The sequence below is a fragment of the Pseudoliparis swirei genome, chromosome 8, assembly GCF_029220125.1.
Source record: "Pseudoliparis swirei isolate HS2019 ecotype Mariana Trench chromosome 8, NWPU_hadal_v1, whole genome shotgun sequence".
Taxonomy (NCBI): Eukaryota; Metazoa; Chordata; class Actinopteri; order Perciformes; family Liparidae; genus Pseudoliparis; species Pseudoliparis swirei.
In genome coordinates this window covers 7,050,838-7,072,437 of record NC_079395.1, presented here as the reverse complement: position 1 = coordinate 7,072,437, position 21,600 = coordinate 7,050,838, and the positions used below count along the sequence as shown (strand labels likewise).

The following is a 21,600-nucleotide window of genomic DNA, read 5'->3' as shown; positions in this document are numbered from 1 at the left end:
ACACCGGAGAGCTCTCCAGTGGGACTCTCTGAACAGATCCAGCTCCACTGGAGCAGATGAGGGTGAAGTGCTCAAGTGCAACCCAGCCGTTGTTGGGAAACAAAAGAGTGCTATCGCTTTTCATTCACCGTTTTGAATCCGGAAAATAATTCATACACATCCGAATCATGAATCTCTTAAACTAACAATAATCTGTGCAGCTCTTCATCAGACATCGAAAACACACGGTACACAACATAATTACTAGGTCTGTGATGTTTTTGTTTCATGTTTTTAAGAAACTCCTTATTAATACAAACCGCAGGAGGTTTTGAGATGTGTTTTGTTTTGACCTGGGATCACCTGATCAGTTGGGTGGCCGGACATCTAGTTTATAAAAAGTCTGATTAATATTGTGACATTGCAAACTTTACACACACACAGATAACAATTGTGCCGTACAATTGCATTTAATGATACTCTGTCATAGATAAGTTAGCAGGCATAAGTTGCAACAATATTTGTGGTAGTCATCTTTAGAGTAAAGCTTGAACACATTTCATTGAAGGATCCTCTCCAGGTGCAGATTTGCAGACTTCTTTCCAGGTGATCAACAATCTCACTTGAAGCTTCGGGCTACTGTTGACCTTTGGTGAACCCTGCTTCACTCCTATCTGTGATTCTACTTTGACTCCATTTCTGTTCCCTTTATGGCACATCTCTTCTCTTTGGCACCCCCTGCCCCCTACCCCACCCCCATATCGCTGGTTTTAAGCCGTGGAAATGAAAGTACTTTGTGGATAAGCGGTATACTCTAAGGCGCTACGAGTGTCGAGGCTGAAAGTGCAGATGTGGCACTAAAGCAGTAAAAAGGTCAAGATGCATCGTGAGCGTTGTGAGCCAGATAAAGAAACAATGCCCAACCTCCTTTTATTTGCAAAATGAAGACTCACTTTTTTGTCATTCATCTCGCTAAGTGCCTCTGTATTTATACACGGTAGATTAGATGAACTGTTCCATTGGCACATTAGCTGCCACTAGCGATCATTATTTGGTATTAACAAAAGGAATGCCACATTATTCTATAATTGTCCTGCTGGCTAACTTGACTGTCACTAAACAGGCATTCAGACCTCATAAACCAGGCGGAGGCAAAGAATACTTCAACACAATCGGGATGATGGTCACTGAGCAAATGGCCGATTGTCGTCTAAATCCTCGTCTTCCAAACCTTAAAAAGAAGAAGTTAGAACATGTGGTCTAAGCAGACTCGTGGTATTGATGTCATTCCTGATACGTTTTCAGTTTATTTTTCCCCACAAATATTCTCTCTAAACCACAAAACAACTTATTGGCCTTTTTTTTTTTTTTTATACAAATTTTTATGTGAAAAATTAAATCAGACATTAAATCACACTTCAGGATTTTCTCTTACTAATAATTCAATTCAGTGTCAATAAACAGCTTTGTTAACGGTGTGCCTAAGAAGCCGACAGAAGTAAATCACATCACAAACTCCAGCTCATGTCGCAGTGGGAAATATTTCACTTCCACTTCTCCCTTTCAGAAAATACAAAGGTTCTCACCTATTTTATGGTGTGTTTGACATTCAGCTCGAGATTTATATGGGTACTTATTAAGGTAGGCCTATTCAGTGCTTTGAGTTTAATGTTCAGATTTATTTATTCAGGTATTATTACGTTGACTTATATGTTCAGTTATTCAGTTTGTACAGTCTTTAATAGTCAAAGATTGTTCATTGAGATTGTTTTTTGTATCCACTCTGGGGGCGGGGCCTGTACTCCAAACTATCTCCTTGGCTCACAAACAACTTGGCCTTAAATCGGCTGACCTCCACTGCAGAGGTTGCTGTGTACTTTGGATTTTACCTCATCAAAGGTTACACTCGCCGCATTATGAGTGTGGGGACGGTGCAGACGGCTTTCAGGAAATGGGTTGATATGGTTGACACACAAAGCTACGGCCATATATCTGTAATGAAAGCGTTATGTAAGCCAGTTGTTCAGGTGAAGGGTCAGTCCATTCATCAGTTCATTAAACTTCATTCTCACTGTTTTTGTTATGCGTAAAGTCAAGCCAAGAAATTTAAAGCAGCAATAAATGTTTTGGGAGTAGATCACACCACTACTTGTTTACTAAAGGAGTTGCTCCAAGACTTGGCATCCGACACCAGAGTTCTCCTCAGCTCTACGGAGAGTTTCACGTCTTTCAGTTTATTGTTTAGCTCTCTGGCCACAACTTCACTCTTTTGGTTTAATCTCACCTCTTGCATCGGCACATTCAGCAGCCGTTTCAGCAAAAGAACCTCTAAATTCAGTCTGTACACTTTCTTCCCAGCATTACACGCCAAAAGGAAAGTTATTGTCTAGCGGCTGAACATAATGAAGCATTTAAAAGCTCATGAGACTGATATTTAAGGCTCTTGTATTTCTGGGTTGAGGAGAAATGTAAAAACTATAAAAAAGGAAGTGGAAAATTACGTCAAAATACATCCACAAGTTGTAGTACCGACACACATTGTTATTATTCAAACATTTTCTTGAAAAATTTGATTTTCCTTTTGTTCTATAGGCTCAACTGCAATCCCTGTGCCGGGCTTTGTCCCAAGGTATGTATGGGTCTGAAGACGGTGGACTCGGTCACGGCTGCCCAGGCTTTGAGAGGCTGCACGGTTCTTAACGGGAGCCTGGTCATCAACCTGCGTGGAGGATGTGAGTATCTGCCGTTTGTTGGGTGGAATGAGATTACAGTATACAACAGAACAACTAACGGGCTGGCATTACACAAAACAAGTAATACGCCTACAACATGAATTAAAAAGTTTAAAATGCTAAAACTGTGGGATCCCATAGAAAGTAGATAGTCTCAAGTAGTTTGTGTTTTACAATACATTTAAATAATGTAAACCCCAAAACATCAATATTTATCAAATAAATGCAACACAAACAATTATTAAAGGTTTTCATGATTTACATATTTAGTAAATTTTTAACACACATAACCAATCATTCTGCCTAAAGGAAAATAGAATAGCTGTGCATGATTTTCAGAAAATAAAAGTCTATAATTAACTGTGGAACTGTAAACTCATATTTTTGCTTTTTAATCACTGAAATGTGTAACGGATGAAACTAAAATAAAAACACAGCAGACGAGAGCAGGCAGTTTTTGCACCGATTATTCTGTACAATCTGAAGCCACTTCATGGCTCGTGTCTTTTGGTTTTCTGCAGACAACATAGCAGCTGAACTGGAGGCCAGCCTGGGCCAGCTGGAGGAGATCACTGGCTACCTGTCAGTGCGACGTTCCTACGCCCTTGTATCCCTCTCTTTTTTCCGCAAACTCCGTGTTATTCGTGGAGAGGAACAGGAAATCGGGTGAGACTCTGTCTTTTGAGCCTCATTTCACCCTCGCCATGTCAGAGCCTCCTCCTGTAATTATGAGTTAAAAGCGGAAGGACTGACCTTTTCAAAATGTCTTTCTGCGGTAACTGTTTTTGGTGAGACAAATCATATGTGAGGCTTCATTCGGACGAGGTGGAAGGCGCTTGTAGCACAATGGCCTACTCTTAGACACAGTAGAAATGGCAGAGGATTGGCATATGATGCAAATTGTAGGCTAACCATGCTGAAATACTTTTCTATTGATGTTGTTTTTCAATAATGTCCGTAGCCAAATATCATATGTATCATGAAAAATCAGTTTCATGCAATCTTGTGTGTTCTTTTCCAGAAATTACTCTTTCTATGCCCTGGATAACCAGAACCTGCGGCAGCTCTGGGATTGGTCCAAACACAAGCTCACCATCCTGCAGGGTCGCATGTTTTTCCACTACAACTCCAAACTCTGCATGTCTGAGATCCGCAAGATGGAGGTGGTGACGGGGACCAAGGAGTGGCAAGTCAAGAACGACATTGCCTCCAAGACCAACGGAGACCAGGCCTCATGTAAGAACCTCTGCTCTGACGACATGTCCGCGGCTGCAGGAGTTACGATGACACAAAAAACACAAAAGTATGCCCTGGTACAGACGCAAATATAGGAAATAGTCATTGTTACGGTGGTCATTTATTGTCCCTTTTTATGTTTTCAAGAAGCGTCTTTTGACAAATCTTTTACTGACTCGCTAACTAAGAGCAACTAATGGAGCACAGCGCCGATAAATGTTCGCATGGTAACACACTACGCGATAATATCTCTTTCCAATGTCTTGGACACATTTCCTTGATTAGTTTGAGCACAAAGCAAGTTTATTTGTATAGCACATTTCAACAAGGCAATTCAAAGTGATTCACATAAAACCATGAGAAGAAAACAAGATTTAAGAACAATTAATATTAAAACATTAAAAACAGTCAAAAAGCAAAACCTAGAATACAAGTTGCAGTTAAAGAAATATAATGCAGTCGTGAGATGTAGACATTGATTGATATACTGACAGAAAATTCTTCAAAAGGAGTTGAAGGTCTCAGGAAACCTGCAGCTTTCAGGGACCTTGATCCAGAAATGTGAAGCAGAAAGCTGAACGCTGCTTCTCCATGCAAGGCAGTAAATAGAAGAAGATGGAGGGGGGGAAATACTTCAGTTTGTTGTAACCAAAATCAGGACCAGGGGACCAAGATCTGACGCTGTTATCTTAAATGTGTTTAAACGAGGCAGAGTCAGACTTTATCGTCTTCTCATGATTGAGTAGGTGTAGGTTGGCGGTGCTCCAGGACTTGGGTATGTTTCATACTAAGCGTCAGTTGGCTCCGGGGCTTGGAGCATCAGATGAAACTGCTGAAAACCCTGGCAGCAGACGTTTGTTTTCGAAACAACTAAAACGTACACGGACTACGGGTGTATTATTGACTTTCTTGTATTATTGACTTTCTTGTATTACACGACGGGACGGACGGGTCTCCTCGGTTGACATGCCGTGCTCATTTTAATAGATACTTCTGCCACTCAATATACGTATTTGAAATAATGTCAACACTGTAATTGTTGATGAAATTAGTTTAATTTTTTTATGTTTTTAAAATACAATTATGACCATATATTACACATTGCACCGTTTTAACTAATGTTTGTCTTTTCTCAGGTGAAAACCATGTTCTGAAGTTTACCCAGATTCGAACCATGAGCGATAAAATAATGGTCAAGTGGGAACCCTTCTGGCCTCCAGACTTCAGAGACCTGCTGGGCTTCATGGTGCTCTACAAAGAAGCGTAAGTATATCTTCAGCCATCAGTCACAATCAGACTTGGATCTCTTCCAGAAGAAATATTGCTTTCAGCTGCTTAAGGATTAATAAAGTATATATCTATCTATCTCTATCTATCTTAAGTACTTTATAGATAAGAAAATGATGAATAGAGACATTAGTAAGATGAAGTGTATAGTGGTAATGTAATGGTCTGCATCACTGACACATTTCAAAAACTTCGAGATAAAAATCATATAACATATAATATCATAGATTTACTATTAACAGGTAACATTTACACATCTGAAAATGACATCTTAAAATCATGACCGCTAAATGACGAGAAATAAAATGAGGAATAATTTTGGATTCAACACTATAGCAGCAAATGTATCGAGTCACATGTTGAAATAAACACACATTGTGTTTGAATTAATTTGAAGAGATTATTCGTTAGTTCTTATTTGTTTGAACGTTTTTCTTTTTTGGTGGCAGCTTTATGTTCTAAACATGTAATGTTCTAAACTCGTGAACATGCCCTCCCTTTGAACCAGTCTGTCTGGCCTCAGTGATGTTTTGCAAACTCTTTTCCTTTTCTAAAACATTAAACCTAAAGTCAATATTCACCCTCAACTGAAATACAATTTAGGCCAGCATATAACCATTTTTCTCCCCATGTACTGTTATTGTTCTTCCGCACAATAGACATTTTCAGAACGTAACCGAGTTTGACGGGCAGGACGCCTGCGGCTCCAACAGCTGGGTGATTGCTGACGTGGATCCTCCACGACGGGCCACAGATGGGGACAAAGAGCAGATTGAACCGGGTCATCTCATCCTGCCACTGAAGCCCTGGACGCAGTACGCAATAATGGTGAAAACCCAGCTGTCAGCCTCTGACGAGCACCAGGTCCACGGAGCCAAGAGCGAGATCATCTACGTTCGCACCAACGCCACCAGTAAGACTGACTTGAGATTTGTGTTCCATCTTCTGATTCAGGAGAGACTCGAGCTTCGATTAAGTTTTTTGCTGTAGAGATTTTAAAAGGCATTATATGGAAACACAAAAGAATTCATATTAGCTGCACTCATTCCATTACTATCTGTCCCACAACTGCAGTCTCCTTCCAAATGACGATTTGTCTTTTCAATGGCATATACCAAAAATATTCTTGCTTGTGAAACGCGGTGGAAAGAAAAAGTAGGAACCTCTAAGCAAAGTCTTCCAGGTTATAAAATGTTCAGTGATGGGAAGCTCCAGATTACGAGTTGTTACATCCCTTTGGCGGGAAAGGACTATTTATTCTCCTGTGTTAGAACTATTTTAAGGGTTGTTTTGAATCCCCGTTTCTTGTGGCGTTACTATCATTGATTAGTGGACTCGGTGTTGTGTGTGTCAGTCTGGCACCTGGCAAAATGTCCTTGGCACAAGATCGGGGAAGAGAGAAGACAGATGGCAGGATCCGCCTGGGGTGCCATCGACCAACAGGGTGCTGCTTCGTGCAAGGTGTCTACATCGGTCACGCATCGATCATAACTCTTCCCTCCAGTAGATAATTTGTAAACCTCCACCCACGGGGCGTGCGTCGTTAGATTTCGGCGTCGTCATGATGGCCTGTCGAACCGGCTTCCTTTTACACAACGCGCTCTTCCTTCCTGATAATCTGCATCAAACATGACATCTCTCGCTCGCACGAAGCAGTCGGTCGTGTTAAGGGAGGGGTGTTTTCCATCCGTCTGGATACCTCGTTGTAGTTCCTGGGGTGGGGGCGGCTTCCGTGTCACGTCTAGCTGACATACCTCGTCACAAGGGCAAAGCTGTCATTACAAATAAGCTGCTGCTGTTGAAACTTCGTCTGACAATGCAGTCGGACCAGTGTGTTGCACCGTCAGGGTTCAGTCTGACATCCACACGCACAACTCCATCCTCCCACACTTTACTTATGAATGTCCATATTTCGTTACTTAGCTCAGTGATACCTTTTCTCTTCCCGGTATTCGGCTCCAGGCCATGATACTTTTAAGCTGCGTCTGTCTCTCGGGTTAACCTTCCACTGGTAAACACGGCTTACCAGACAATCAGATAAACGCTGATGCCAGTCATTGTTCTCGCTACATGCAGCTGATGACCTCTTGTTGTACTTTCAGCGTGGAACAACACATTTTTTCAGCTGAACACATTTGATGCAGAGATTAAAAAGATTAGAACAAACATTTAGATGTATAATAGGAAAACAAGAACAATCTGTCTCTCCAGCAAGAATAATATGACTTCTGCATTTAATTCTCACCAACAACACGTACTTAAATCACACACCAAATTGTGTTATTATGCCTCCTGCTAATCTGTGTTCACTAAGTAGAATTTAATTAAGAATATAAAAATATCTGTCACATTGCAGTTTATTATGCAATTTAAAGGTACTTGGTATTCATGTTTTGTCGTCCATGAAATACTGACATTTCACTGATGCTCCACATACCATGAAGGATGCATATCATATGAAATGTGATAACCAAATGTATTACAGTAAACAAGTGTACAAACAAAACAAAAACTGGATGTTAAGTTAACTTCTAATTTAAGAAATATCTGGTGATTTTTAAAGCATGAGTGGATGCAGCTTTACTATTTATAGTTACATTATTTTCTGTAAAACAATGAATCCATTAAAAAAAAAAGTAAGCATTTCAAATACCACACCTGCGAGAATACTGAAAACTAGAACTGAAACTAAACATGTTAACCACAGCTTAACACTAAAGGAATAACTTAAATAAAATGACACACTGGAAACCACAATTACATTGAAATAAAGAAATACACCAATACAATGCAAAAGATAAAGATATCTAAAGTATTTACAAATAATCACAAATAAAGCCTACATTTTTGTTAACTTGGTCCTCATTATTAACTTGTCATAAACAATGCAGTGGGTGTTCTTTTATTCAACACAAGAGTAAGAACATTTTAACAGCTAAATAGTTTGCAACACCCATCAATTAAGTAAAACTCAAGCTTACGAGCAAAGTGTCGTGCCAAAGTTTGGAGATTTGAAAAATCAATATCTAACCGGCCGTATCTGTCGAGCAAGCTCAAAACGAACCTTGGTTGGCAACACCTGCTCATTTACAGTGACCTCTCAATACACATTAATACAATACTTGGTGATAAAGCATGTACAAAAGGCATGACATTGTATGACAGAGTATACTGATTACATACACCACACATAGGTTATATTGTAGAATAAACTCACTATATAGGTCCTTTACTACAAAGTTATTATCTGCTCCTGTTTATACAGTCTGCAGCGTTAAAACACCTTCGTCCTAGGTAGGTTTGATATGAGAAATAGAACGTACATTTTAAAGAGGGATACTGGATAACACAGATAGCTGCTTAAGCCCTGCGGGGTCCTGGGGCGTGTGAGATGCATGTGTGTTTGAGGTCATCGTGAGGACAAAGTCGTAAAACACACAACCAACAAGTTCTTCTTCCTTTGGTCACAATGTACCGAATCCCCCTTTACCTTGAGGCTGAAAGGTTCCCGATTGCATTGATTTGTTTTATCGCCGTGCAGGTCCTGCGGCACTGTTAATACACAACGACGTGTGCTTGTTTATGGTCTATTCATCCCGAGCTTTGCGTCTCATGATCTACACCTAGGAGAAGTGTTAATGCTGGCCTTTTGTCTTAGGATAAATTCACATTAAATTGCAAACCGTCTAACAATATATTTGATAAATCTCAATCATTAATTTCAAGAAATTAGCTAACTGTGACAACAAATACCTTCTTTTTACTGAATGTCATTAAGACTGATTTTCTGTACAGAAATAATGATGAGAATCCTTTTATTGGATGAGAGAACAGAGTCCCTAAAGTGCAGTATCATGATCAGGCAAATCACGTGTATGTATATATATATTAATAAATAATCTTCTGAATTGCTTTGCTATAAAATGATCTCGTGGTTTGATATGCTGGCAGTATTTTGTAACGACATGGCTGAGGCATTTTATGACGAAAACAATCTGCTTGTCAACATTTTCCGGCTGCAGTTTGGACCCATGACCAGTCAATCTTACTTTTGGTCATTTAAATGCCTTCGCTGACCTTTGACATCACAGTGGCTTCATGTGAAATGAATACAAGTATATCTAAAGTCTAAATGGTTCATATTTGTATTCATTATATAGTTTTATTGTGTGGACCCCGTTTCTCACAAATTTTGACCTTGTATTTATACAATGTGTTTTTATGTTTTTGTTGTCACTCACAACATGTAGCTAAAGGATTGTTTACTCATCAAACCTGTATTTCCTTGATGTCTCTGCAGAGCCGTCTGTCCCACTGGACCCCATTTCCTCATCCAACTCGTCCTCCCAGATCATCCTCAAGTGGAAACCTCCCAACGACCCCAACGGCAACATCACTCACTACCTGGTCTTCTGCCAGCGCCAGCCGGAAGCCAGCGAGCTCTACAAGTTTGACTACTGTCAGAAGGGTGAGCCATATTGTTTGTGGTTGTCCGGTTGTGTGTCTGCTTCTGTGTTTGGGGTTTGATGTGTTTGACTGTCAGAGAGCGGGGGAGAGAAAGAATATATGTTGCCATATTTTTACATTGGTAGAAGAGGAAGGAAAGCTCAAGGAAAGCTCTCTACATCTTCTGATTCTCCTTGATGGGTAATTCACGTCAAGATTTCGTCATCGATTTTCCCCAAAAAATATATATACCCACATTCTATACAAAAGCAGACAAGCTAAACAACGACCACACCATAATAATCCTATATAAGAATATACAACACCCCAAACTAACAAGTTCAACGTCATTATCTTGATCCATTTTAAGCTTACTTCATAAAAACTTCTTAGGTCTGACATAACTCTTAAAACTCACACATTCCAAAAAGGTTGCATTAGCTGTAGAGTGGCATGTATTTCTTTTATTAAATGCAAACATTAAAATCATCAGAACTGGAGTTAAAGAATGACCAAACGACAACAGCAATATATCTAAGTTTTGACAAAAAGGTGCAACAGAAAAACGTTTGTCGATCTCTGAGCACATGTGAAGCATAGCGACCCCTTTGTGAAGTGAACCGAGTACTACTCTGACCCACTGAGCAAGAAAAACAAATGTGGTGAAGGTGAACGTTTGTTTGAGTAGTATTATGTAGCTTAAACGACATGAAACCTGGCATTGTGACCATCAGGATGTTCCTCTCACTCCAGCTCGAGTTCAGACGAAGTTCAGACATATATCTTGGTTGAGTTATTCTTGTCACAGCCTCACTTGACGTGGATGCCATCAGTGCCACAACCAAGGCCAACCTTTCCTCTTTTGATCTCCCATAACTCCCACACATTCGGAGTGATGGGAGTCTGCGGTTGAGCTGCCGCACTGGTAATTTATCTCAGCCAGAGAGGGTGAGAACCCGGAGGTGACGATGGCCGTCGTCAGACATGTATGTGTGTGGGGGGAGTGTGTCCATGGATATGTGCGCATCAAACTTATTGCACCAGTTCTGTCTGACTTAAATGTTTTTAATTTGACCAGGAATGAAGTTGCCGTCGCGAGTGCCCACTCAGGTGGACAGTGACGAGGAGCAGAAGTGGAACCAGACGGAGGAGCAGGGCCAGGGGACCCGATGCTGCGGCTGCCCCAAAACCGACAAGGAGCTCAAGAAGGAGAAAGAGGACTCGGAGTACCGCAAAACCTTCGAGAATTACCTCCACAATGAAGTCTTTGAGATCAAGTAAGACGACTGACAACAGAGTTGTCTTTTGAAGAATTTAAAGTATAATATGTAGCAAAATGTCCAACTAGCTCAAACTCCTGCTCCCTGCAATCCCTCATGCAAGTCTGGGATTTCATCGTCTCAATTTCTGTTACATTTTCTCTCTCATCTAAATGTCTGAGACCTTTTCATCTCATTTGTACATGTTTTGTGCATTATGTAAGTAACTTAGAATTTGCGTTGCCTTTATTAGACGCTCGAGACAGCGGCGCTCTGTGATGGGCATTGCCAACTGGACCCAACCCTTCCTCACCACCGCCCCCAGCCCGCCCCACGGCACAGAAGTCCCAGAGGACGAGGAAAACTTTGAAAGCACAAAGATTGTGGTCTACGTCCATGCCAAGGGGTCCACTGTCATCTCCACCCTGCGCCACTTCACCAGCTACCAGATCGAGGTCCACGCCTGCAACCACCCGACCGACCCGGTCCGCTGCAGCATGGCCGCATATGTCAGCGCCCGCACAATGCCTGAAGGTAAGGAGGCGCCGCTCTCTGTTGTCCCGGTTTCTAAGGAAACGGAGAATGTCGGTCTGTAATAACATCACACCTCCATCAAGAGGGTCCCAGCTGCCTCGGCATGGTGGAGATGGAGATTTAAATCGGCTGTAGCTCCGACAATTCGAGGCTTCTCTGGGCTCGATCTTGGTAAAGACATGAAACAACTCTGTGGTTATCCAAGAGTCCCATCTGTTTGTTTGGCAACAAACTATTTGTTTATTTTGTTCATTGCTGAGATGGTTTTGTACTGTGGACCACAATTCCTCAAATTTTGTGTTGAAAACCCAGTGAAGTTGGACACTTGTGCAAAACCAAAAAGTCTACCCAATCGCAGATCAACATTTTTTAACAATCGTCTTGCAGAGTTAAGAAGTGGGCCACAGAGTTCTGGTAACCTCACTTCTTTCTCCCTCAACACCTCCAGATCTATTTGTTCTCCCTTGCGGTCTTCAGCCCTCTGTGTCAAGCCTGTATCAGACTTCACACAGCTCCCTCTGGTGCCACAGAGGACTTTACACAACTTTGTTTTCACATCCGCAGTAGTAAAGGGAAACCTTAGACAGTTCCAGGTCTCCACACCCTCGTAGAGACCTGTAACTGTCTGAAGTTGGTGGTTTCCCTTTCACTGGTTTAAACATGAAGTTCATCCCTGATTGTCTTCTGAATTACATGTCCTTGTTCCACCCAAACATCCTGTTTTAAAGAAGAATAGTGTCAAATTATGGAAGTAATAAAGCAATAATGATTGTTTGAGTACTATCATTGGACTTTTTGTAAATAACGTCTGACATTTTTGCATTTGTTTGTTAGAGGACATATTGAAGAGAGAGGGATAAAGAGAGAGAGAGAGAGCATTAAGGCAAATGGACGCCCCAACGTCTAATCTTCTATTTACTCCCAAAAAGTTCTAATAGAAATACAATTCATGAAACCATTTGTTCTCCACAGACAAAGCTGACGACGTCATCGGTCTCATCAGTTACGAGGTGACAGAACATTTAGTGCACATCACATGGCAAGAACCGGCGTCCCCGAATGGTATGATCATCCTGTATGAGGTCAACTACAAGAGACTGGGAGACACGGAGGTGAAGACACACACACACACACGCACACACACATCTGTCATGCCTTAATTTCTTTCGTCTTTGTAGTGATTTAAGTTCACATAACTCAGAAAGCACTTCCTATATTTCTCATTAAACACAATATCTCAAACTACGCATGAAAGACGATATAAATGCAAGTTAGGTATTTTAGACTTGGCAATGATGAAGCAGCCGTTTCCTGTTTGTTGTCCACTGGTTGAACCTCAGCATTGTTCTTCTGCAGGAGCTTAACTACTGCGTGTCGAGGAACACGTACAAAGTGACGCGCGGCTGCAAACTGAAAGTGATGCATCCTGGAAACTATACAGTGAGGATCCGGGCCACCTCGCTGGCCGGGAATGGATCCTGGACCGAGCCCACATACTTCTACGTCCAGGACGCAAGTAAGTCTCCGTCTGCCACGAAGGGGAACTAAGACAAGGCTTGAGCTGTCCCACCTACGAGTGATAGTTTAGTAGGTCCTACACAAAAGTACCAACACACTTCACCATTTGATACAAACAGGGAATGAAACTGTTCGCGTCACGTCGGACGTCAATCAAACTGCAACTTTGGAAAGCCACCGGCAATTAAACTTCACAAAGAGACACCAACGTGTTTTTCCTAAAGGTCTGTTCAGACCAAACACAAAGCAGATTATCACGTCGCTTTAATAAGAAAGAGATCTTAGTGGTAACCATAGACATCCGGGAGCATGAATCAAGTCACAAATACATATTTTTAGACATTTTGTCTATTCGCATCATATCATTGTCTTTGTATGTAATCACTCAGTGTAAAAACTCTGCTTTGTGTTCTTTCCTTGACACCGGGAAATGTAGTTATTAAGAGCTGTTGCACAACCATTTATAATTTATTAAGATACATCCAGTTCTTAACAGCTACTCTATTTCCTTTGTGCAATACAAATGAGCTAGATTAGTTTCAACTCACACACAAATTGACCTGGAAGAGTTCAAACATACTCAAAACCTGCCGAGAGTCTGGACGCAGCTTTAGTTTAGAATGACATTAATTTGTTAGTTTCACATGTCTGTAAGATGCTAAATGTTCTTGTTAGACATTAAAGATATACATTATTGTCCTGCAGGGAAATTTGTCTCGAGCTCCAAACAGCTGCGTCACAAATCAACACAATGTCACAATGCACATACACATAGAGCATACATAGAGACAAGCTTACATAAACATGCCTCACAAGCCTGAGACGGTACATTTTTGTTTCAATATAAAGAACTAAAAGACAATTGTTTAACCCTTGTGTTGCCTTCGGGTCAATTTGACCCGATTCAATGTTTCACCCTCCTGTTACCTTTATATTTACTAACATATTTTACCCTCGAGGTCAATATGACCCCAGCTATTAAAATCTCCAGAAAATTATTAGAATTAATATTGTTTTCCAAGTTTAAGTGTGAGGTACTTTATGTTTGTTTGTTGACTCCCGAAAGAACACCGACATTAAACATTGAATCGGGTCAAAATGACCCGAAGGCGACACGAGGGTTAAATATTGAATCGGGTCAAAATGACCCGAAGGCAACACAAGGGTTAAGAAAAAATAATAATAATAATTATATAAGATTAAATAATATATCAGATATAATGAAGTTGCAATATATTAGTCCCCAATTAAATAATACGATATTATGCCACTACTATTACTACTACTACTACTACTTGTTATTCAATATTTGTCCCAGTTAGTCCGTGAACAGTGGCAGGAATATAAAATTGTTGCAAATACGCTATTATTTATCCACATCATTTCTGATGTCTTATCTAAATTGGGATTAGCTGCTCTTAAACACATTTATACCAGTTGTATTTGAAGCCGATTATCTTCACATGTTGATAATTACTACAGTTTAATGTGTGAAATGTGACTCACTGTCTGGCCGGATGTGTTGAACAGGTGATCCTCTCTATGTCCTGAAGATCATCATCGGGCCCGTCATCTGCTTCATCTTGCTGCTGTTTGTGGCTGCCGCAGGATTCTTCATGTTCAAGAAGAAGTACGCAATTATCACATCTTGTTCAATGCTGGAATTTATGTTCCTTAATTATGTCATATTGTGTCAGTGTTGCAACTAAATACATTTCTCTTTTCCCCCTATAGTCAAACTCAAGGGCCTAGTGGTCCCATCTATGCCTCTTCTAACCCAGAGTATCTCAGTGCTAATGATGGTAAGCAAACAGTTTAAACCATTTCATCAATAATATTGAAGTTGACTATTGAATACTTGAGCAGTGTACAGTTGCAAAGGGATTTCCCTTGCATTTGATTGACCCGCTAAAAAGTGCGTGGATTTAGGGAGCCACAGAGTTATTAGACTGTTGGTTACACGCACGCATGTACGGACACACACACACACACACACACACACATCTGCCTGGACCACTCGCGCTGCAGTGACACAGAGGCGGTTGAGAATCTGCAAACCTTTTTCCCCAGTTATATTCAAACACACATTTCTTCCCACTGAAGAATCTGGTTATTCCCAGATTGCAGCAATGATCCTTTTTCTGAAACTTTGTGAATGAAGAAAAAGATCCTGTTATATCCTATTATTGTCATATCTAATATTATTTGGCATGGAAATTCTGCAACTGCACATGACAAAGTCTGATTGGATTTATTAAAATACACATTTGGCACAGTAAAGACAAAAATGTTGCTCTTCTCTGTGCTTTCTGAGTTAAAAAAGTGCAAGTGAGCTCAGTTCTTTTTCCTTATAAACCGCATGTGTAATGTTTCTGTAAAATGTGCCTGCAGTGTACGAGGAAGACGAGTGGGAGGTGGCCAGAGACAAGATCAACATTTTGAGGGAACTGGGTCAGGGTTCTTTCGGCATGGTCTACGAGGGCATCGCCAAGGGCATCATCAAGGGCGAGGGGGATTCACACGTAGCAGTGAAGACTGTGACTGAGGCGGCCAGCCTGAGAGAGCGAATTGAGTTCCTGAACGAGGCCTCGGTGATGAAGGCCTTCAACTGCCACCATGTGGTAAGAAGAGACAGCTTCTGAAACTCCTTGAACATACAATCATTAGGATTTTGTTTTGTTCACTGACAAAAGTGCTGAGTAGGGATGTTTGAGCTGTCGGTAATACACGGTACCGATCTAAATGTCCTGTCAGGTGCAAATCCCTTGCCTGTCCGACATCAGGAGGCAGAGCAGCCTCATGTCGCTGTCCGTCAGATGATGCATAATGTGATTCAACCAGAGCATTTTTAAATGAAACTTGTGTCTCCCAGGTGCGTCTGCTGGGTGTCGTGTCTAAAGGCCAGCCCACCCTGGTTGTGATGGAGCTGATGACCCACGGAGATCTGAAGAGCTTCCTGCGCTCTCTGCGACCGGACGCTGAGGTAAACAAGATAACAGAGTTAACAAAATGAAGAGTGAAAATGACGCTCCTATTTGATTTTAGGTTTGGTGAACTTGCACCGGTAAACATGCAGAAGTCTCTTATCTTCTGTCACTGTTCTTCTTTTCACTTCTGCTTTTTATGTAGATAGAAACATGTTATGCTTAACTTACTCTACATGACAAAACGCTCGATTATAATTATTTTAAAACAATAAGTAGATGGCACATTTCACTCCATCATTTGTTTTACTCCTAGAAATCACATTTACAAAATCGTCGTTTCCTGAAGTGTGCAAATATACAGATGGCACCTGGATTAGACGAGAAGGAGGACTGATCTCTTGTATATTGACAGAGAACTTTAGCAGTCAGCACTTAAGTCGGCTGAAAACCTCAAACAGGCTTGTGTGGAGATGAACAGCAGGCTGCAGTGCGATCAAACAAATGTAAACAATTGACAATAAAATGCCTGATTATTAAATGCTGCCTTAGAAGTCATATTTTTTAAGTATCAAACTCTGTATAAACTGTGTTTTTGTTTTTGTCTTGTGTCCCCCAGAACAACCCCGGGCGTCCACCTCCCACTCTGAAGGAGATCATCCAAATGGCCGCTGAGATTGCAGACGGCATGGCTTACCTTAACGCCAAGAAGTTTGTCCACAGAGACCTGGCAGCCAGAAACTGCATGGTCGCTACCGACCTCACCGTCAAAATAGGAGGTGAGTTTGAGCACGGCGGCAGACAAAAATGCTGCTGTGGTTTAATTTAAAATTGTTTTTAACAATCTGTGACCCAATTTGAAGACAGACGTTGATGTATTACTGTTACTGTAGGTTGTCTTCTTGTCCTGTGTAGAGGAAACTGTAAAAGAAAAGGCTTTGGGTTTTTTTTAGGAGAAATTTGTGGACGGCCATAATCAATTCCTGCCTCAATAATTGAGAACGCTAGCCAGGCGAGCCACGTCGAGCTAGTTAATCATCTGTGTAGGTTTGACCGCAACTAATGAAAATCTTTTCCTCCCAGACTTCGGTATGACCAGAGACATTTACGAGACCGACTACTACAGGAAGGGAGGGAAGGGCCTGCTGCCCGTACGGTGGATGGCACCCGAGTCCCTGAAGGACGGAGTCTTCACTGCACATTCAGACTGCTGGTCAGTGACACCACCGATTCATTTAGTCTGCGTTGACGTAGATGCTCTAGATGGCAAAACATGTTGTTGAGTGACTGCTGGTGTCACGCTGTATCGTAAACAGGAGAATTAAATGTTCAGAAATCTGGGCTTGTGGAGGACATTCACAAAAGATTCTACAAGTTCACCAGTCGTACTTTCCTCTTTATAAAATACTTTTTTCCTACTTCCTAATAAAACCATAATTTTACAGAATTGCATCACCCTTTCTAGTTTTCTTCTCAACAAACGACATACTTATTTTCCAAGATGATTCATTTCCTGTCGATTTCATGATTAGATTTTTCCCGTAGACCAGAATAACAAATGGTAAACACATTACTATATTAAAACACAAGTGTTGTTTACCAGCATTGCAGCCGTGGCCGCTGCCCTCAGCGTACCTGCTCACTGCCTCAAGTGTTTACAGACACATTGACTGTGTCAGTTGTCTAATTGGCGTGTCCTCATTTCCCCCGTGTCTCTGTCGTCTCTCGTCCTCTTGTTTTCCAGGTCGTTTGGGGTCGTGCTGTGGGAAGTCAGCACGCTGGCCGAGCAGCCGTACCAGGGCCTGTCCAACGAGCAGGTGCTCAAGTTCGTCATGGACGGCGGCTACCTGGACCGGCCAGAGAACTGCGCCGACAGAATGTGAGTGCAAGAGTCTGGCTGAGGTGGGATAGGGAGGAAGACAGGAGTTGTATTGTAGTAATTACATGATTTCAGGCTACTTGATGCAAGTGAGTTTTTTGATGTTGCTTAAAATCCCAAACTTTCATCAGACAAGCCGTAATAGAGCTGTATTCGTTCTATAATATTTATCAATAGAAAACTAATCTGCAATTATTTAGATAATTTATCTAACAGTTAGTTATCTTAAACAAATACCAAAGATTTTGTGGTTCAAGCTTAAAAAATGTGTGAGGATGTGTTGCTTCTATCTATCTATCTCTTTGTATCATATTATATCATTTATATTACATATTTTCAAACTGAATATCTTTTGGTTTAACCCTCCTGTTGCCTTCGGGTCATTTTGACCCGATTCAATATTTAACCCTCCTGCCGCCTTCGGGTCTATTTGACCCGATTCAATGTTTTATGTCCGTGTTCTTTCGGTAGTCAACAAACAAACATAAAGTACCTCACACTTAAACTTGGAAAACAATTTTAATTCTAATAATTTTCTGGAGATTTTAATAGCTGGGGTCATATTGACCCAAAGGGTAAAATATGTCAGGAAATATAAAGGTAACAGGAGGGTTAAACATTGAATCGGGTCAAAATGACCCGAAGGCAACAGGAGGGTTAACACATTTGTGTCGTTTTAAACAAAAGACAACAATGTCAACAAGAATAAGTATGTTGCGAAAGGAACCAATAACGATGGTGATCACGCTAAAAGGCAGACGTCGGCATCCTCTCACGGTGATCTCGCTCTCGCTGTGTCCTCCCCAGACATAACCTGATGCAGATGTGTTGGCAGTACAACCCCAAGATGCGTCCGGCATTCCAGGAGATCATCGAGATGCTCCGCGAGGACCTGCATCCTTGCTTCCGGGACGTCTCCTTCTTCTACAGTGAGGAGAACAAGCCGCCCGAGACCGAAGACTTTGACCTGGACATGGAAAACATGGAGAGCATCCCGCTGGACCCGTCATCCTACTCCCAGAGGGAACAGTGTTCAGACAGGGACGAGGCCTCGTCGATGGGCCTGAGGGGCAGCTACGAGGAGCACCACATCCCGTTCACACAGATGAACGGGGGAAAGACCAACGGGCGAATACTGGCCCTGCCGCGGTCCAGCCCCTCCTAACACACTGCACCACATCCCGCGCAAACATGTCATCGCTATAGATTTGAATATATTTTAGTTTTTTGTTGTCATTTTATATAGATCTCACTTTTAGCACTCTCTCTACAGAAGCACCTCGGTGCATATCTCAGGACTTATTTTTCTTCTCAGATGCCACAAACACACACTACAGCGAGTCCACACAAGGACACCAGAAGACACTTTTTGTATTTAAGGACGAAACCTCCCACATCTCTCTTGTTCATGATTTTAGTTTATATACTGTGTATATATATATTGCCACGTTTGTGCGAGACTGGGTGGATAAATGGATTCAACTGTGAAACAAACTCTTGACAAACATGAAGGCTGCTAAACCCAATCGCCCTCCCTGTGTCCAGACGTTGTCCCTCTCCCCCAAGTCAACAAGAGGCTTCATCCTCGGGTTGCTAAGTTTTAAAAACAAGTGCCCTTCTATTATGTTTGTGGTCTACTTTAATTGTCATGGAACTGTGTCGGAATCTACACACACGCGGATGACGAACTGAAAATGTTAGACTTTGGAAAAAGTTGGACGGTCAAAGACGGTCCATCCTCGAACAAACTCTGATCCACTGGAGAAGCTGATTGAAGTGGCTTACCTCCTCACACTCTGCAGTATTCCGAAATGGCACACAGGATAAACACAGAACTTATGTCGGGTTGTATTTTTTGTAATTTATTTACGCGTCTTTCTTTCTTTTCTTCTTCTTCTTTTTGTTTTTTTTTGTTGAGTTTTCACACTTTCAGCTGAAGGATATTTAAACTGTTTTCAAAAAACATGTTGGTGAATGAACTCCTCAGATTGACCAATAGCTGCTTCTTTGGTATATTTTAGTGGGTATAGAAGATTATAAAGAGAGAGATATATATATATATTTATATATATATATGAATATATTGTTGATGTTTTTGTACATAGTTGATATGTTGTCATTCTTGAGGTATTTACAGTCATAGAAAATGTTTTTACATGTTAGTCTCTTATGTTTATTTTTTCTAATACAGAAAATCATACTAAATAGCTTTTTTTGGACTCATGATCAACCAACAGCACTTGGTCTTTTTTGCTACGTGACGCCCGGTAGAAAGGAGTGTTTGGCGTCTTGAGCTTAAGATGTCTGCCCGTCATATCAAGATCAAATAAAAAAGGCTGTAAATAATTCAGCAATGTGCATTGATGAAGAGGCTCCCGCAGTGCTTTTGTTATTTTCCATTCTCTCAAAATGTTGTTCTTAAGTTGAAATTGTTGTTAGTGAAGGTAAGTTGTGCTTTTATCTCAGTCAGTATGAAGAGGTTTCCACCTGAGCCAGAAAATAGGATGCACACACACATACACACACACACACACACACACAACTCAATTTACAAACTAAAGCCTGGTTGAGTTTTGATTTTTCTGGCTAATAAAACTCATACAACAACAATATATAAGAAGAATTAGTGTCTAAATCAAAATGCCAAATTTAAAATGTTTATGTACAGCAATTTCCTGCCAAAATATATGTTGATGGCAGTGACTCATCATATCTGTCAGACATGTATCAAATTGCATTAAATGCTATGTGAGCGTAGCATCTGTAATTGGTTATAATGCAAAATGGCTGTGCAACAGGCTTTAATGTATTAGGTTTAGTGCAATAATGCCACCTTCTGGACAACAATGATATTATTATACTGTATATACTATCCAAGGCTACGGGGTTTTTCTGACATACGTTTTGTTTCTGTACAATATTGCATATTTACATGTTTTAATGACAATGATGTAAAAAAAGAAGCTTTCAAGCTAAATTGTTTTAACACTTTCATGCAGTAAAACTATGTATAATAATTGTGACACTCTCAGTATCTCTCAAAACACAAAGGAGCTTGTTTATATGGTATTACAGAATAGGTTTACATTCCAATACAACACTCAAAAGACTTAATGTTCTTTGAAAGAGTCATCGGTCGCTGTTATACATCAATGCAAGTCATGGGGGACAAAAATCCAAAGTCCTCATTCCGTTTGTTCATCTTAAGTTAATGTGGCGCTTCAGCAGTCTGAATGTAATCGGGGGGGGGGACAGCTGGACATGTTTCCGGATGAGATGTAGTGAGGAAATGGAAACAAAAACAGGGTATTTTTATATGATTAACTTCAACTGTTCGAAACAAATAAATGCATTTTTTCCACTATCTCTAACATTAGAGACCAATAACTCTTTAAATGTACATAGGGACATGTGGGTATGGTTTAAAACATATATATATTAATTTTCCCTATCACTGAACATGAAAAACTCACTTATTTAAATATACATTTGTGACCTTTGGGTTTCTGGTCAAAGTGCCAATGGGCGTGTTCTCGGGGGATTACTAACCTCTGTTTATAAAGATACAAGTAAAGTCAGGGCCCCATTTCCCACCTGCCAGTCTGGGGATCACTAAATGCAACCTAAAGGAAAGTGTGTACCTGATATGACCAACTGAATGGCCAAAATACTCTTTTAACAAAGTGGAGGAGATACAAGTTTAGGAATCGTGTTTGACAAAACCTTCCCAACACATGGTCCACTCAGTGACTGTTCGGGAGCTTTGGGTTGTAGTACACAATCTCCCCCAGCAGGTGGAGTCACCC

The 21,600-nt window shown here is 40.9% G+C and overlaps 1 protein-coding gene across 1 annotated transcript in view; it reads left to right on the top strand.

Moving 5' to 3' along the window:
* insra (insulin receptor a) overlaps positions 1 to 20,811 on the top strand; it is a 45,888-nt gene extending 25,077 nt beyond the window's left edge. The window contains exons 4-21 of the mRNA XM_056420317.1: positions 2,572 to 2,711; positions 3,233 to 3,377; positions 3,733 to 3,947; positions 5,084 to 5,210; positions 5,894 to 6,147; positions 9,535 to 9,702; positions 10,759 to 10,957; positions 11,193 to 11,473; positions 12,446 to 12,585; positions 12,830 to 12,989; positions 14,522 to 14,621; positions 14,726 to 14,793; positions 15,383 to 15,612; positions 15,864 to 15,974; positions 16,535 to 16,694; positions 16,999 to 17,128; positions 17,660 to 17,794; positions 18,602 to 20,811. Coding sequence (XP_056276292.1) covers positions 2,572 to 2,711; positions 3,233 to 3,377; positions 3,733 to 3,947; positions 5,084 to 5,210; positions 5,894 to 6,147; positions 9,535 to 9,702; positions 10,759 to 10,957; positions 11,193 to 11,473; positions 12,446 to 12,585; positions 12,830 to 12,989; positions 14,522 to 14,621; positions 14,726 to 14,793; positions 15,383 to 15,612; positions 15,864 to 15,974; positions 16,535 to 16,694; positions 16,999 to 17,128; positions 17,660 to 17,794; positions 18,602 to 18,959 — 3,121 coding nt within the window. The 3' untranslated portion in view covers positions 18,960 to 20,811. The remainder of the gene's footprint in view (positions 1 to 2,571; positions 2,712 to 3,232; positions 3,378 to 3,732; positions 3,948 to 5,083; positions 5,211 to 5,893; positions 6,148 to 9,534; positions 9,703 to 10,758; positions 10,958 to 11,192; positions 11,474 to 12,445; positions 12,586 to 12,829; positions 12,990 to 14,521; positions 14,622 to 14,725; positions 14,794 to 15,382; positions 15,613 to 15,863; positions 15,975 to 16,534; positions 16,695 to 16,998; positions 17,129 to 17,659; positions 17,795 to 18,601) is intronic.
* Positions 20,812 to 21,600: the final 789 nt, after the last annotated feature.